This window comes from Sphaeramia orbicularis, chromosome 9, assembly GCF_902148855.1.
Source record: "Sphaeramia orbicularis chromosome 9, fSphaOr1.1, whole genome shotgun sequence".
Classification (NCBI taxonomy): Eukaryota; Metazoa; Chordata; class Actinopteri; order Kurtiformes; family Apogonidae; genus Sphaeramia; species Sphaeramia orbicularis.
The window spans coordinates 13,720,209-13,738,113 of record NC_043965.1 but is presented as its reverse complement, the minus strand read 5'-3'; the positions used below and the strand labels follow the sequence as shown (position 1 = coordinate 13,738,113).

At 36.0% G+C, this 17,905-nt stretch overlaps 1 protein-coding gene across 2 annotated transcripts; it reads left to right on the top strand.

Annotated features, from left to right (window-relative positions):
* The first annotated feature begins 1,400 nt into the window (after positions 1–1,400).
* On the top strand, positions 1,401–12,261 carry krt1-c5 (keratin, type 1, gene c5). 2 transcript variants are annotated; one of them, XM_030142538.1, is made up of 8 exons: positions 1,401–1,729; positions 2,284–2,726; positions 3,731–3,813; positions 4,944–5,100; positions 6,285–6,656; positions 10,170–10,387; positions 11,058–11,086; positions 11,707–12,261. In XM_030142538.1, the coding sequence occupies exons 2-8, from the start codon at positions 2,334–2,336 to the stop codon at positions 11,820–11,822; spliced, it is 1,368 nt and encodes a 455-aa protein (XP_029998398.1). In that variant the 5' UTR covers positions 1,401–1,729; positions 2,284–2,333; the 3' UTR covers positions 11,823–12,261. The 2 variants fall into 2 exon arrangements, with proteins under 2 accessions (XP_029998398.1, XP_029998399.1); XM_030142539.1 differs by lacking the exon at positions 1,401–1,729 and having other exon boundaries at positions 2,334–2,726; positions 6,285–6,449; positions 6,531–6,656.
* Positions 12,262–17,905: the final 5,644 nt, after the last annotated feature.

Here is a 17,905-nt window from a genome sequence, read left to right as displayed (position 1 = left end):
ACAATAGAAAAGAAACTAAATATATTTGGTGACATAAAAATGCTGCATTTATTTCTGAGAAATGTCGGATTAGAAGTAAAAAGCAAATCAAGTAAAAATCCCATTTAAATTAGAGTTTTTTTTCTTTTTTGCTCTACACTGCAGCACTGACCTGTTGTTGCTGAACTTACAATGTTAAAAGCTTACTCGTCTGCTCATAATAATGCACTATTGTTTTACACCCACAAGGTGGCAGTACATCCACATAGCATCTATCATGCTGCAAAGTCATTTAACTTTGTTGGCATCCACTTAATGGTAACAATAATCCCCTTCATCTATAGATTTAAAGGATTTGTAAACAGCTTTTTCAACATGTTACAGTGGTATTAATATCTTTAATCCATCAGGACAGCTCTGGCCTCTTTAAGAAGACGGTATTTCTTTTGTTGTGAATGGCTGATGATATAACCTTATTGTGCACAGACCTGGATGGAGTTCTTTTAATGCTTTGAGATTCATTCATGTTATTGTAGATACAGGATAAGTGGAAACTTATTCACATTATAAGGAGTGAGATATCAATTTTCTACTTTGAACAGTTGCCTGGGTTGTTCTGTGGACACCTTGCAGCCCTGAAATTACATCTCTGTTATTTTCATAAGTCTTGATTAGATCATGTAGAATGCATTCTGTAACTCTTCTCATCTGTTTTCATCTTCTGTGTATGTGTGTGTTCAGGTCAGGGATGGGTGGGTTAAGTTGGAGGCATGTAAGGCACTAAACCAGGTCAGTGTTCCTGTGTGATCTGATCTTCTCTAGTGAATAACACCAGGTGGAATCAAGAATCATACTTTTTACAATACAGTAACAGGGGATTACTGCTTAACAGTAAGAAGCAGCCTGAGGGTTTGTTGAAACTTAACAAAAAAAAAAAAAAAAAAAAAGTTGTGTGTGTGTAAAAGTAAGCCAGGTGTCCAGTTCCAGTCCAGCCCAAACCAACGCCCAGTATTTCTCTGTGCATTTCTCAGGGGTCTTTACTTTCTTTTCATTCTGTCAATTCATTGTTCTCGCTTCCTCTCATTTCACCCAATCCCGGCAGGCCGTCCTCAGGTGAAGTCGGACTCTCACATTGCTCTGCATTGTGTCCTGGACTCAATGGGATCACTATGGAGACAGCAGGGGCCCTGTTCACAGCCAGCCACACTGGTTTACACTCCACCACTCAGGTCAGATGGAGACCTGAGGAGGCTGATCTCACCACGTGTAGATACAAGCCAGAACCCCAACAAGCAGATCTGCTTTTCTTTTTTTTTTTTTTTTTTTAAATCTCTGCTCTGTTACTTAAGGCATGCATATTATGTTAATATTATGGCGCCCATTTCAGATGTCCTGAAAACACATGCAAACTGCAATCATAGTGAAAGAATTAGAAATCAAAGGCAATTTTCTGGAATTAGAAGGAAAGAAGACACAGATCTACATTTTCTAGGTCTAAAATATGACATGTAAAAGGGTGACACATGCAAACTGGCTGATGGACTAGTTCTTTTTCTCACTTGGTTACAAGGTGTCATGTTGCAATAGGATTGGAAAGCACCACCAGAAGCTCCACCCCAACGAAGACGGTCGTGTCTCTACAGCCAAAGTCACCTGAGAAATCAGCAGCAGCAACACCATTCACTTGCACCATCTGGGTCTAAACCTGACTGAGGAGCAAAGGAGAACAACCTGCAGAAATAAGCTTGATGTAAGTAATATGTCTTTATTTGTCATCAGTGAATGAAAAGTTTGTCCCTTGCGTGTATTCTTAATATTTATTCTACAACTGCAATTAAAGTCACAAAAATGTTAGTTTTCATATGTTAAATCTATTAAAAACTTAACACTACTGTAACACTGTATTTGCCACAAAATCTCAAAATTAAAGAAATATCTCTCAAATTCTTCTCTGTACACCATAATCATGAACACTTACATCAGTTACAACACTTTGCAACACATCTGATTCACTTGAATATATTAGGACTGTTTGTTAAACTGAGACTGGATATGTCACCTGTATTATAAAGTGTCTGTTTAAGTTTGCATTTTATTGCATTTTGTGTTTTGCAGTTTAATTTTGCTGGATTTTATTGAATTTGGATGCAACATGAACACAGCCAACCAACTAACTAACTAACTAACTAACTAACTAACTAACTGACTGACTGACTAATGCCAGCTCTTCTTCCTTCATTGCATTTGTGTTTATCATCATTTACGTGGATTCTCTAAGTGTTTCCATCTTTTGTCCATTTCTAGACTTTTAAATAGAGGACAGACATTGATAGAACTCCTGTGCAGTGGACACCATGGCCTCCACTCTCTCCGTGCGCAGCCACACAGTTCGTCAGCCCTCCTTCTCCAGTATGTCTGTGAGGGACAGTGGACGCAGCATCCGCTCCAAACCCCACATCTCTGCTCTGTCCACCGTCAGCACCCTGTCCCGCTCCGTCTCCGTGGGCAACGGCCTCAACATGCTTGGCTCCAACCTGTCTTTCAACGGGCTTGGCGTTGGTGCCAGTGAGAAGGAGACGATGCAAGGTCTGAACGACCGTCTGGCCAATTATCTGGACAAGGTGCGTTCTCTGGAGAGGTCAAATGCTGAGCTGGAGGTGAGGATCAAGCAGCTGATGCTGGAGAAAGCACCCAAAGGTCATGACATCGAGGGGATGATGGCCCAGGCACATGCTATTGGGCAGGAGGTCAGTGTCAAGTGGTTCTGGTATAAACGTTGATCCTTAATCTAAGATTTTTACGTCACTTTGATAAGCAGAAAAAAAAAAAACTGGAATTCAGGTTTGCATCTATTGTGTATCTTGTTTGACACTAATTGAAATATATGATATGTTAAATATTTCTTGTTTCCCCTGTTTGCCTTTTATTAGATGGTTTGTTTTTTTTAATATCTTTGACAAAGCAAAAAAGGAATTTCCAGTAGAAAGCTTTGTTTTAGAGAAACTGTCTGTCTTTTCATGCTGGAGAATTAATCTCAGTTAAGAAAATATATATAATTTTGCCTTGAGAAGATATTCCAGTTACCAGTGACAAGCCAAAACAATGGTTTGAATCAAATCCAAACAGAGGAACAAGATTATTTTCTTTATTAAAGAGAGACTACTCAATTTAAGAATATTATCTGTCTTATACAACTGTGTTTGTGTTGGTTTATTAAGGACTACTTCGCATTTTCCCTCAGTTGAGTCTTTTTTTCTCTGGTTCTAACAAATCTTACTGAGTTCCTCATTGGCATCTTTTTCTGCATAATGCAATAACAAGATGCTTTGATTATGTTTAAGAATATTTTTAAAGTAGGTATCAGCTCCTTTTAAGCCTTTTGCTGTTTTTAATCTCACTAGCACAAGCCTGTTTTTTTTTTTTTTTATTATTATTCTTGTCAAGTATGTTTTTATTAAATTTTCAATTAAGTATACTAAACAGCAGTAATCCAGTGAGATACAAACTTTCAGATTTTCCATTTCTGTGTATTTTCACAAAGTGAACAATGAATTTGAAGATATGAGCTCAGTTTCAGTAAGTTTTTCAATCTTCTATGTATGCAGTCAGATGGGCTTGGATTTTCAGGGTGAGATTTGTTAGATTATTTATGACTTTCTGAAAGACGACTGCAGAATATGAAACAGCACTGTCCCCAAGGCGCACAAGTCATCATTTTAAGTAACTTTCTTGCATGTCCTCTGTTCCTCAGGTCCGGAAGAAGACGCTGGAGAACGCTCGTATCATGCTGGAGATTGATAATGCCAAGCTGGCGGCCGATGACTTCAGGGTCAAGTGAGTGTCACACACAGGGACCTTTTCTTTTTACCTGCCTGTGAGTGTTCACATGAGAGCGCCAGACTGCAAAGCAATGTGAATAAATGACCTTTCTGTCAGGCTGTGAAATAAGAGAGCCATTCCCACGGTGCTCAGGCACCCACAGTGGAAGAACAGGCGTGCCATCAGTCGGCGCAGGATGTGATAGATGGACCAGGTCAGACAGGCATCGTCCATTTCTGAAGAGTCCAAAGTTGGCAGGGTGAAAGAAAGTAATACAGAGCAGGCAGAATAAAGTAAACCCAGCACTGCAGATTTTCACAACGTGTTGATGGTATGTTCTGAGGCATGATGTGAGGGATTTATACATCAATTGGCAGTGATTTATGGTATTAACAGCAGAGTTCGTGTTTACATTACATGCATTTCTCAGGAATGCATCCATTCTGGGACGGTTTAACACACTTATGTATTCATGTTTGCATCCAGTGTGTGTCCTCTCTGTCTGTTTCACATCATAAAGTTAAGCGTCTATTTTTCAGGAAAAGAAAAACAGTTTTTAATGTTTAGAGGAGATGTACAGAATCCTTTAAACCCATTTGGATCCATAAATGAATTGCTTGTTTCTCCTCTAAATGATAATTAATGATATCAGCTAAAACTTAAGTCTGCTCTGCAAGTACTTGCCTATTTTGTATAAGATGTAAAAACGGACTTTGAACGTAAGGCGTTGAAAGAACACAGAGAAAAGGCTTTTAATACACTCAACTGTGAGATGAATAAGATACTTAATTAAAGATACATGTACACTGAAGGTTATTCAGTCATTTATTTTCCAAACTGCTAAATGGAGGGTTGTGGTTGTCTGGAGCTCATCCCAGCTACCACTGGGTGAAGGCTGGGTGCACCCTGAATGCCTCACCCGTTCATCACAGGGTCACTGAATGTTATAATTTTGCTTTTGTTGATGCAGCAAACACCAAGCTTGATTTGATTAAATGTTTAACAATCTTGGGCAAAGGTTTAAAACAAAACAAAACAAAAAACAAAAAACAAACAAACACTGAATTGAAGGAAAAAAATAAAGAAGCACAAGCTGTGGCTGTTATATTGACCTGTTTATGTTCTCCTCTGTCTTTTTCCTGCAGATGGGAGGCAGAAGCCACCTTGTGTCAGTCTGTAGAGCGAGATTGTCAGGCTCTGAGGAGAGCAAAGTCTGACCACGACCAGATCATCTCCACCCTCCGAGGAGACCTGGACAGCCTGAAGGAGGAACTCTATTTCCTCAAGAAGAATCACGATGAGGTGAGATGACCGGGGAGGTAGAGGTCACGTCAGGCATGATCAATGAGCGTTTGCACATCAAGATTATCACTTTACAAGTTGTCAAGACCAGTGGAAAGTGAGAATTGTAACACATTGGGTTCTTTGAACTACTTCAGAGAACAGTTTCTGCAAATTACCATTTGTCCTATGGGGATGTGTTCAAGTTGTTTATAGTCTGATGACAGGACAAAAACAGTAAATTAACAATAATGCAAAAAGAGACAAGCACCAAATCATTGAAAAACCCAGAAAATAGAGAATGTTTCTTTCCTTTCATAAATAATTGCACAGTTTTCTTAAAATTACTTACTGTAAACTTAAATACACTCATTGCAGCTTACTTTTCCTGAAGAATCATCAAAGAGGATAAAACCCTAACATACAAATGAAGGATACATCATTTGGGACACATCATAACGCATTATTCATTTTAATCATAGTGGTTTTAACACATGGTTAATATTAACCTTATATCATACAGTTGCAATTTATCCCTTATGAACAGGTTGACATAACCCTGACAATTTCTGTTTGTCAGGGGAGCCAGAATAATATTTAGTTTGTGAAACATGATTATTTGAGGTGTATGAACACACCTTTTCCTCTTGCAGCCAATGTGCTTCAAGATTGCAAGATAACACCTGTGTACACGATATAGGAATATTTGATCCTATTCAGTCACAAGGACTGTGTCTGTTTAGACAGTCAGGTGTGGTGTTCAGGATGTGGAGTATAAGCAGCAGTTAGTAAAGTAGTGCAGTAACATTATCTAGCTTCAGTAATGCAGATTGTTGATCAAGATTTAGGTCAGATCTGTGTCAAAAAAAAAAAAAAAAAAGCCTGAAGGAGGATTAAATGAATGGAGTTACACAGAATAATATAAGGTATTTATCCACCTGTTAATATTATCCATCACAAGTAGTGCAGAAACAGTATCAAACATTTCCTGAATACCTCCATAAAGCGGTGATACTCCATCTATATCTTTAGAGCTGAAACTAACAGCTACACTTAGTTAAATTTACAGTAACCAATTTAGAAAAGGCCCCAAATCAGATCTACACAACAACCCTTCTTTCCATCTTAGAAGCGCATTACATTTGAGGGGTTAAATTAAGATGTTGTAGCATTAAACAATGTGTCCTATCATGTGTCCTCTGCAGGAGATGAGCGCTCTGAAGGTGCGTCTGACCAACGAGCAGGTGAACGTGGAGGTGGATGCGGCTCAGGGACCTGATCTGGGCGGCACATTGGCTGAGCTGAGGGTCCAGTATGAGGGCATCGCTCGCAAGAACAAGGAAGAAGCAGAGGCCTGGTACCTCAAGAAGGTCTGTCCACAATTTACCTGCATATGTGGTTGTATGCCCTACCCTGGAATGTCAATGATATTTGTATACGTGTCATTACAGTTAGAAGCGGTGCAGTCGGAGGTGAAGGAGAGCAACGAGGCACTACGTTGTGCCCAAAGTGAACTCAGTGAGCGGCGACGTTTCCTGCAGGCTCTGGAGGTGGAACTGGACAGTCTACGAAAACAGGTATGGTACTGAACGTAAACAAAACACTGTGTGAAACTGGCACTTTCTGAAGATGTAAAACTATATGAACCTATTTTAGATGACAAGACTCAGCAGCAGAAAAGATTTTTAAAGGAAATTTTCACAATATTACATAAGACTAATCCACTATAGACATAATAAATCATATACATGGTATTATGTGGTGTTCAAAACAGAATGAGATCATATTTTCTCTATAAATGAATATGTGGATTTATTTTCCTAGTTCCTGCAAATTCAAATTACAGTTCACTCTCAGAGCTTCCAAATGTTTCCTCAATTTCTGCCAAAAAACATCAGTGACTGTGTCAATATTCTGTAGTATGCTATTCTTAGCAAAGTCCTCCAGAATCAGTGATTTCCAAATGGAAGGAGGAAGAGGATCATCACCAACCCACTTCACCATAATAGCTTTCCTTGCAAACATTAGAAGTGTTTAAATCATTTCTTCAGGCAGTATCTCAAAGAGTCACAAACATTTCTAAGCAAAGCTAGTGATGGATTTAGTTTAGTTTTAGTTTAGTTTATTAGTTTATTGTATCATGGAATATCCCAATTTATTAACTGTATCAATAACAGTAAAAAGGGGCAGCTTTAGCCAACATGACTAATATCCTGCTGTAGTCCCTGGCCTGATGACAATACGCACCCTAAAAAAACAATATATTACAGCACATTAATTATAAAGAGAGAGTTAAGATTTATGGACAGCTCTTAATCTGTTGCTTTACTGATTGATACTATTACACATATTTACATAAACTGCTTTTCAGAATATGTGAATAGTAACACATTTCCACAGACAATGAAGCCTAGATTGACAATGTTTTGTATATATATATACGTATATAAATATATATATATATATATATATATATTTTTTTTTTTGTAACTTTCAATTCATATAGTATATCAACATAGAGTGACACCTACATGTCGCAGAGGTAGCTCTTACTTGACACCAGTGTTTCAAGAACCTCTCTCTGTAATTATCAACACTGTAACTGTAATTTTATTTTATATTTTTCCCATTAACTGTAAGAGATTATAATATAATAGATTATTGTCGTAACTCTGGATCATAAAACAAGTCACTTCCTGACTTTTTGTATTTTTTTTAACTACATTAAGGGGGTTTTCAGTCGAGTTGACTATCCTCTTCAGTCTGATGAACATAGATAGAATATCAGACACCATTAGCCGTCGATGAAATTGGAAACTACAGGGGATGTAGTTGTACTTGAGTTCAGTCACATTATAATGCAGTTGAGCAGATTCATAGATTCAAAGATTTTTTTTATTGTCAATTCGCTAAATGCACAGGACATTCAGAGAACTGAGAAAATTTCTCTCTCGCCTTGGTATTTAAAAAACAGGTAAAAATTGAACAACAATAAATAAGAGGAATAAACTAAAATAGACAATAAAGTATATACATCATTCTATTTACAATAGCAGTGGTAGTGCAATACAGTAACAGTTATGAGGTGAATAATGGATCAGAACAGCAGCAGATATGGAAATAGTGCAAGATAACAAGTAACAAGCTGCTCTTTTCACCCTGTTTGACTGAACTGGTTTTTAGCTCCTGTTACGAAGACAAACTAAATGTTTTACTCGTGGATTCCAAAGAGTTTACTTATAACTGTTTACCTTCTTTGGAAACGTAACCTTTTTCCAGCACACATCATGTCCATGCATGTTAACATCTGCTTCCTCCTTTTCAACACACAGCTACTAACAGTCATTTTCTGCTCCTGTTATCAATCAGTGTGACAAGACAAAGAGTTTAAAAGGCAAACGTTTCTGTCTGTGCCTGTGCTCCATGTGAACCCAGATTAGACTAAAATGCACCATAGCTGATTTTAACGTAGACTGATATAGCTCATGTGTTTGTTCAGCATGAGAGTCAGTACACAGAGATATTATGGCGTTGACAGTCTGTGCTTTCTCTAAATGAGTACTGAGGGGTTGTAAATGATGGAGCTGTACAGGTAAATATGCATCAGAGGTGTAATGAGTGATAACACTTATGTACACCTTATAGTGCAAACAGTAGGAAAGGTATGCTCTGAGTCAACAGTCTGAAAGCTTTAAACTTTAATATATATCAGTGTCATTATTGCTGTTTTTCACTGTAGACTGTCATTTAAAACCACAAACCACAGCCTTTAGATATACAGTACTGTGCAAAAGTCTTAGGTCACCTCTAGGTTTGTTGTTTTTGCAGGGTTTAAATGAGCACACATATTTATTTCTCATTATCTTTTTTCTTCAGATACATCAAGGAAATACAGGAAATATGTTCACAGCCTTAAAAGACACACAAAAAACTCAACTAAATGGGTTTTTAATGGTTAAAGGGACTTTTTAGTGTGACCCCTGACCCCATGACAAGAAGCAGCACAAACACAAATGTCTATGTTTTATCAAAACTAGTATAAAACATTAGAAAAGTAATCTCACATCACCTGAACGAAAGGGTTAAAGGCATGTTAAGTGTAAAGGGAGGCCACACTAAATACAACCGCTTTGGTTTATAAAAGCTGTTTTTTTTCCCTGACACTTACGTTTTTAATGCTGTATATACTTCCCATATATCCAGCTTGTATCTTAATACAGAAACTGAGAAATGTACATGTGTTGTCATTAGAAATTTACAAAACCAACAAACCTAATGACTCAGGATTTTTTATATAGCACTGTTTATAGAAAGTATCAATGTTTTGTCATTGAACTGTAAATAATGACCAACTGTATAGTCTATATCCACTATAATATTGATTATATTCTGTATTTTCTTTGTTAAACATAGCAGATCATTCCTTCAACACAGAAAAAAGAGAATAACGTTAAGTAAAGCTTTAGCAATTTTCAGTGAAATGATAAAATAATAATCTGTTACTGTTTATAACTGTTTTGACAATGAATTAAGTTTAAAAGCTTAATTTGCTTTATTAGCTTCATGTCCTCATTGTAATGCACGGTACGTAGCATTAATTGCTGAATCACATTTAAAGTCAAAATTTTTCAATTTTGCAGGCTGCATGTGGTCAGATTCTAAGCTTTTTAGGGTTACATTGGAAAATAAACTGAGTCCTTTGGTTATTATACAGCAAACTTAATAATTAATAATAAGAGAATATTAATGTGTCTGGGAAAAATAATGTATAGCCAGTATTTTCAGAAGAAGAAATTGATTTAAGACAAAAAGTTTATTAACCTGGCAGGAAACTCATAGCAAGCTCAGTTCAAGAAATATACACCTATAATAAATATTAAAATAATCAGCAGATTAGTTGGGGATAAAAATGATCATTAAAGCTCTAAACAGGAGTAAAGTGAAAATATTTAGTGGAAGATTTAATAAGAAGCAGATTAATGTTGAAGGCTCTCACTTTCAACTGTAGCCTATAATAAACTAACTTAATGATAATAATTAACAATGTCTTTTTGCTGGCTGACATCTGTGTGTTGTCTCGTCTGTGTCAGGTCAGTGTGTTGGAGGGAAATCTCGGGGAAACGGGTCATAAGTACTCAGTGGAGATGGAGCGACTCCAGACCACGCTGACACAACTGGAGGATGAGCTTTCTCAGCTGCGTCTGGACATGCAACGCAACAAAACCGACTACGAGCAGCTGCTGCGCATCAAACAAAACCTGGAGATGGAGATCGCCACCTACAGGAGACTGCTGGAAGGAGAGGAGATGTAAGAGGAGACCACTGCACCTTTAATGAACAACAATTTAATGTTCTAAACTTAACTCGTGAAGACCCAAACAAACAGTGGCGACCAGAAGCATCCACCGATATAAATGTTTAATAGCTGTTGATCCACTAATCCTATCAATACATGTAAATAACTGGTGTAAAATACAGTTTGTGGTCTTTTCATGGTCATCAGATATGACACATTTGGACGTTCAGAGTCTCTGTAGTGAACGTGGAAACATGGTCATCTTCTACAACATTGATTCACCAGTAAAACCCATGGAGTTGGATCAATGACAGTGGATAGAGACACTTAGTTTATGTTCAGTTATTGGTATCTTTGCTGAAAAAGTCACTTTTTCTATAGTTTTCTCTGTTTCTGATCATCAGTACTCAACTTTAATATGAGCTTTTGTGAATGTTTGCATGATCAGTAAATTAAATATAGGAAAATAGCTGATCTCCACTGAAAAGAACACAAAATAAAGAGGATATTATTAGAATAAATGGTGACCTGTTATATCAAGACAAGATAAGTATAGCTGAAAAAATAATAGCAGTGGGTCTTTATGGGTTAAAGTGTCCTTCTTGCATTACATTTGAATGTTTTTCTTTTTTCTTTTTTTTTCCCCCTTGATTTAAAATGTTATATTTCCTTTGTCCCACAGGGTTAAAGAAACACCTCCACCACCTAAAAGTAAGTTCAGGTTTTTTTGGGTCCTGACTTTTATTAGATACACACATTTAAAAAATTATAATGTTTGATATAATCCTCTAATCTCCTCAAGTGACTCTAAAAATGTGACATCTCTTACTTTACATCTGTTCCATGAAATAATAATAATAATAATAATAATAATAATAATAATAATAATAATAATAATAATAATAATAATAAAAAATAAAATGAAACAATAATAATACATTGGCTTTACATAGCGTTTTTCTAAGTACTCAAAGACGCTTTACAATAAACAGCCAAATATGGTTAATTTTCTCCACTACAACCTGTAACAGTGGTCTTGTGTGAATTCTCCTTCAATTTTCCATTACTTTTTTCTGCATTACACTTGTCTGACATTGAATCTCTTGTCTCTCTTCTTGTTTTCATGTTTTGGGCAGATATTTATTACTTTTAATAGGAGTGTTCACAGTTGAATCAAATAAGGCTACATTTTGATAGAAAAAGTAAAAAATAAAGTTATATTTTGATGCAGCTTGCTTGAATAGTACCACTTTTTCACACCATAGATTCAATGCAGCATTCTTATTAAACATGCACGTAAACTCACTGTCATACCTCGAATTGTGTTACAGAGGAACCGGAAGTAAGGACCAGGAAGATTGTAAAAGTCGTCACCCAGACCATGATCAACGGCAAGGTGGTGGATGAGTCTAGTGAGGTGGAGCAGATTGAAGAGCGCAAAAAATAAGCCCCAATATGAACGGTGACGAAGATTCAGATTCAGAAACCCAAAGAGCCTAATGACAGACGTCTGTGGATCAAACCTAGTTTTTGTCCTCCGTTTTTTAAATGTTTTACTGCCTCATCTTGCCAAAAAGGTCCTGTATAGGATTTGTTTTTCAGCAACACGATGCATTTCTGTACATAGGAATTCTAAAAGGATCTTATAGTCAAGAGCTAATAATCATCTAATATGTTTCAGTGGTGTGTTTGCTAATTGATTGGATTGGATTGGATGTAGATTATACTGTCTATTGTGTCACTGTGGGATGATATGACCAAAGAATCTGAGAATTAAATCTACTTTCTCCAGAGCTTTCAGACTTAATTTTCAATCATCTTTAGTTTTTCTGAAGATCCTTCTAATGTTGATACCAGGGAAAATTTACTAAGATGGTTTTGTGATGAATTTTTTTAAAATAAAGTTTAAGAGTCATTTGTTATATAACATTCAGTACCTAAGTTTGATACTTAGTTTAAAAAAAAGAAAGAATGAAAATTACTTAAAATGTATCTGGATTTTGTTTTCTTTGTGTAAAAAAAGAAAAAAAAACTGTGATCTTACAACAGTCATTATACATGATAGTCTCACTGTAACAACCATATTGAATGTAATGGAGTTTCGGTGTATAATGTAAGAGTGTAATAATAAAAGAGTGTTAAAGGTTTGTGTTGCTTTCGGAGAAATTTGAGCCCAAACAGAAACTTTGACTGATACTGACTGTAGGGACACAGACTAAGCGCTAAATAGGGTGGAAACTGCCAAAGCTGTGGTGTCTGGTGACAGGCTTTTGTGTGTCTCATTTCCTTCACTGTGTTTTTAGGAGGCTACATTTAAGAATAAAAATGACATTGGAAGAACGAGTGCCACACTGTCGTATTTCTGAATTTTAAGTGTGAGCATGTGAGAGTACAAGAAACATCCTAAAAAGACAGAAATCCTCCTTTGAATAAAAGCCTTTGTGTAGTTAATCTGGGTCACTGTGACCATAGACCAGGTCAGGTGTCAGACACAAAAAGTTACAGTAAAAAATCTAAAGTTAAAAAGTGGGTCAAAGCTTCGTGTTCTCCACAGAAGACACTGGTTAAAAAAGTTAGGTGCCAATACAGAAGATTATGTGGAACTAATCTCTTCTGCTTTTGTTTTTTTTTTGTTTTTTTTTGTTTTGTTTTTTTTAATCGTGCAAGAAACCTGAGTCGTTGAGTGACAAAGCGCTCCATTTAAAGTGCAACACTGTCATTTGGGGATTTAATGTTTATTCCTGATCACTGGGAGTGGGATGTTTCACAGAAGAGTGTGTGTTTGTGTGGTTGTTAAAGGGAGAAGTGAACTTTACACTGTGGGCTTCTGTATGTGTTGGATTTGATTATTATGTGTGAGATTCACAGAGGTGGAAGAAATACTCAAATCATGTATTTATGTAAAAGTATTTGTGATTTTTTTGTGATTTAGTGATTTGTTCCGAACATGCAATGACATTTAACATATATGCAAACTAGCAAAACATACATAAAAATAAGAATCATAACAATCTTAGAGGAAAAGCACAATAGTTCCATTTACATGCCTGAAAAGGGGTGGGAAGAAATGCAATCTATTTAATCCCACCCCCTCTCCCTAAAATTTTATTAATAACATCTATGGCCCTCTTCCTTTTACATTGCTCCTCTATATTTATATATCTATTTATATATTCACACACACACACACATTCATCCATATACACATACATACGTTTATACATATACACAACATACAAATACACATATAATCTTTTACCAGTGCCTTTCTTAGTTGTGCTAGCAAATAAATAAATAAACAAATAACTAACTCAAAGAAGGAAATAAATACATAAACAACAGTGAACATATGGTGACAATTAATAACCCTCATCCCTATATCTTGTGAAAAACATGTTCTTATAAGTGTTTTGGAATTGGCTTATGTTTGAACATTCCTTGTGCTCCTCCCTCAATCTATTCCATACTTTAACACCACACGCAGATATGCTAAAACTTTTCCTGGTAGTGCACACCCTCTGAATTTTGAAATTAAGTCTACCCCTTAAATTATAACTCCCTTCCCGTTCAGTGAATAATTTCTGTATGTTTCCTGGTAGTAGATTATTTTTGGCTTTGAATATGATTTGTGTTGTTTGTAGTTCTATGATGTCTTTGAGTTTTATATATAGTTTGATATTAAATACACATATGACTACATGTGATATGTGTAGTAAGCATTACCAGCAAAATTTACTCAATGTATGGAAGAAAAAATTTTAATTTCTATGCAAATTTGTTGTTGAAATGTTTGTTTTGTTCAGTCCCAAAGTAAAAAGATTATTCATTCATTCATTCATTCATTTTCTGAACCTGGGGGTCACTGGAGCCTATCCCAGCTACTTATAGGTGAAGGCAGGGTACACCCTGGACATGTGACCAGTTCATCACAGGGCTGACATATAGAGACAACCAGTCACTCTCACATTCACACCTATGGGCAGTTTAGATTAACCAATTAACCTATCAGTGCGTGTCTTTGAATGGTGGGAGGAAGCTGAAGTACCAGATTATTGTTTTTCTCAAAGACTGAATAGCAGGTTATTGCATATTTCACACTGGATGAGGGAAATATGTCTTTTTTTTTTACTTTTATCAAGTGTAATTGTATAATACTGCACAGTCTCTTCTGTTGTTTCTCTTCTTGACTTCCCAGTTACAGCACAGATACAGACGAATTTAAGGGCAGGCTATGGATTCTTGCATCCATGGAACTTTCCAACAAGGTTGAATAAAGGTAGAAAATAATGAATATGTCATTCACATGTATGAGGGAAAAGGGGGAACGGTGGCTAACGGCAGAACATACAGTAGAAAGCCAAGAAAATATAGATTTATAGAGAAATTAACATATACTGTTCACATGTAAGGCACTGAAAACAGGAAGAAAAAAACATATCAAATGTGGATTATCTCTTAAATCACATCAAGTGCAAAAATACATCACTGTGCAGAAGTCCATCATTAGGTTTGCTCTAATGACAATATATATGTTTTTCTCTGTGTCAAAATGCAACAAGGAATATATTAGAAATATGTTAACACCATTTAAAAAGGGGAAAAAAGGAATACAGACCAAAGTATTCCCTTTGCACTTAAAATGTGTTGAACTCTGGGCAGAAAATGTAAGATTTACTGCCCTAATCTTCTGCTGTTTTACACCAGGAGTCATGTCAAAGGCCTTTTACTTTTTACTGGGCTGTTTTTTGGCAAGGGAGGGACAGATGGTACAATAAATTCTGACATTTACCTGTAAAAGCCATTCAGTTGTGGTGTGTACATATTTCTGTTATATATATATTTTTTATCTTACCTTCATAAAGTGTCTGAGAAACATTTATGCTCATTTCAACCGTACAAAACTACAGATCAATAGGTGACCTAAGACTTTTGCAAAGTATTGTATGAAATGATGCAGGATAATACCAAATTATATTAGAGACATGTCTGTTTAGAGTTATTTTTTCATACTTTCATATAGCTTCCCTAACTTTAAATTATCTTACTGTGGCTTTAGCTTGAGGATAATGTGATGAGACATTTTTAAAGCTCTAAACATAAATTTGTCAAATAAAAGTCTTTGTCTGTGTTTGTGGAGATCTTTCGCCTAATTTCTTTCTATAGTTTGTTATTTTCCACACAGAGCTACGAAATAAATGTTCATTATGTTGTGTGGTCTTCACTCCTGTGTGGAAGGATTATTATGGAACAGTAAAAAAACTCACATTCTCAGACAGGGATGTCATCAATGATGCCCAGGCCTTAAATGGCAGCATTCGCAACAAGCAAGTGATAACCTACTCATTTTGTCGCCTTGGTGACAAACCAGTAAAACCTGTACCCACACATACATGCTTTCACCATCCTTTAAGAATCTGTTAAAGTCTACTGTGCCATGAGGTCATATATGAGTTTTATGGTCACACAGAGAGAAAGCTATTTTGTGCGACTGAAAAAGGACTATGACACACAGTAAGTGTTCACGCCTGTTAAAAAAAAAAAAAAAAAAAGGGCAGTAACTAACACCTCTTTTTTAAGACTTGAGGGAGTCTTTGAATTGCGATATAAATCCCTTTTTCAGACTAGAACGAACTGTTGTTAAGTGATCATATCAGCTTTGTGTTTCTGGTCTGTTATAATGATATCATTCCATGTTTAGAAATTCATAACAAGAACATAACAGCTTGAGTGTGCTGTCCACACACGTCCTAACACCTTCAGCTCCATGTTTTAGTGTGATACAGTGGTGCCCTCTGGTGGTACAGACCACACAATGTCACAGCACAGTACACAGCTTTTCCATTGGGTATCTGTATGTATATGTTTAAAAACCTGTTTAAGTAGCCCTAAATTATAGTTTTCTACAAGTGCCACCAAACAGCCAACAAACGGCAGGTTTTTAATCCCCAAGGAAAACATTTTTCTTGAATGTACAGTAGCATGTAGTACAGTAAAAGCATGTAATTCTTTCCACTACCTTTGATCCAGTTAACAAAGAAATCCATTTTTGTGAAGCAAATGCATAGCATTAGTAGGATTTATGGAAATTTATAGGGTATGCATGACTGTTTTATTGTGTTTTGTTCAAAACACGTACGCACTGAAAATAATATTTAACCCATTATATTAGGTATTGAATTTAGTGAATTTGCATGTGTTGATAATTTTTTTTCTTCCATATCTGACATACGCAGCAAGGAGATTGTTTAGTTATTTTAAATGTATGTATTTAAAGTCCAGACCTCAGGGAGAGTAACTGTGGTCTATGGCTCAGGTCATGGGTGTTTTTAGCCCATTTTTGGGGTACTGAAGCACCCCTAAATTGATTCCCAGCACCCCTAAAATATTTGAAGGTTGCTGAAATTTTTCTTTTTCATGTTTACCATGTGTCCATTCTTAACATGCTAGAAAAATGTCAAAACCATATACAGTACATGGTTGAAACCTAACATTTTAACAACAAAAATACAGCATAGAGACACTTAACATATACTCTGGTCTACAATTTTTTAGAAATGATCTGCCTCAGAGATTAAATGTGCTAAATGTTACGTATTTTTATCAGATTAATTGGAAAACGAATGACAAAAGTACTGGTTTGCTGATGTTTTGGCGGTATATAATAAAGTGTTATTCCATATATATATATTGGTTTATGTACATTTATAAACAGCTTTATAAATGTTCCACTGATAGAACCTGTAAAGTCCATGTATTGTCATGTGCAGACAGTGTTTTGAAGTAGAACTGGTAGATCTGACACTAATACAGGGTGGGGAAGCAAAATTTACAATGAACATTTAGTTGTTTTTTCTCAGCAGGCACTACGTCAATTGTTTTGAAACCAAACATATACTGATGTCATAATCATACCTAACACTATTATCCATACCTTTTCAGAAACTTTTGCCCATATGAGTAATCAGGAAAGCAAACGTCAAAGAGTGTGTGATTTGCTGAATGCACTCGTCACACCAAAGGAGATTTCAAAAATAGTTGGAGTGTCCATAAAGACTGTTTATAATGGAAAGAAGAGAATGACTATGAGCAAAACTATTACCAGAAAGTCTGGAAGATACTATTAAAGAAGAATGGGAGAAGTTGTCACCCGAATATTTGAGGAACACTTGCGCAAGTTTCAGGAAGTGTGTGAAGGCAGTTATTGAGAAAGAAGGAGGACATATAGAATAAAAACATTTTCTATTATGTAAATTTTCTTGTGGCAAATAAATTCTCATGACTCTCAATAAACTAATTGGTCATACACTGTCTTTCAATCCCTGCCTCAAAATATTGTAAATTTTGCTTCCCCACCCTGTATTCCCCTGGACTTAAATCCGTTCTATTGTAGATGTATACATTGAGGAGCTGCTGTATGAAAATGGAGGATTGTCTTCCACCAGAAATTAGAGTTAGGGTATATTTCTTTCATGATTCTAGTCCATTCCTCTTTTACTGTGGCTCAGCATTTAAATAATTTTTATCAGATTT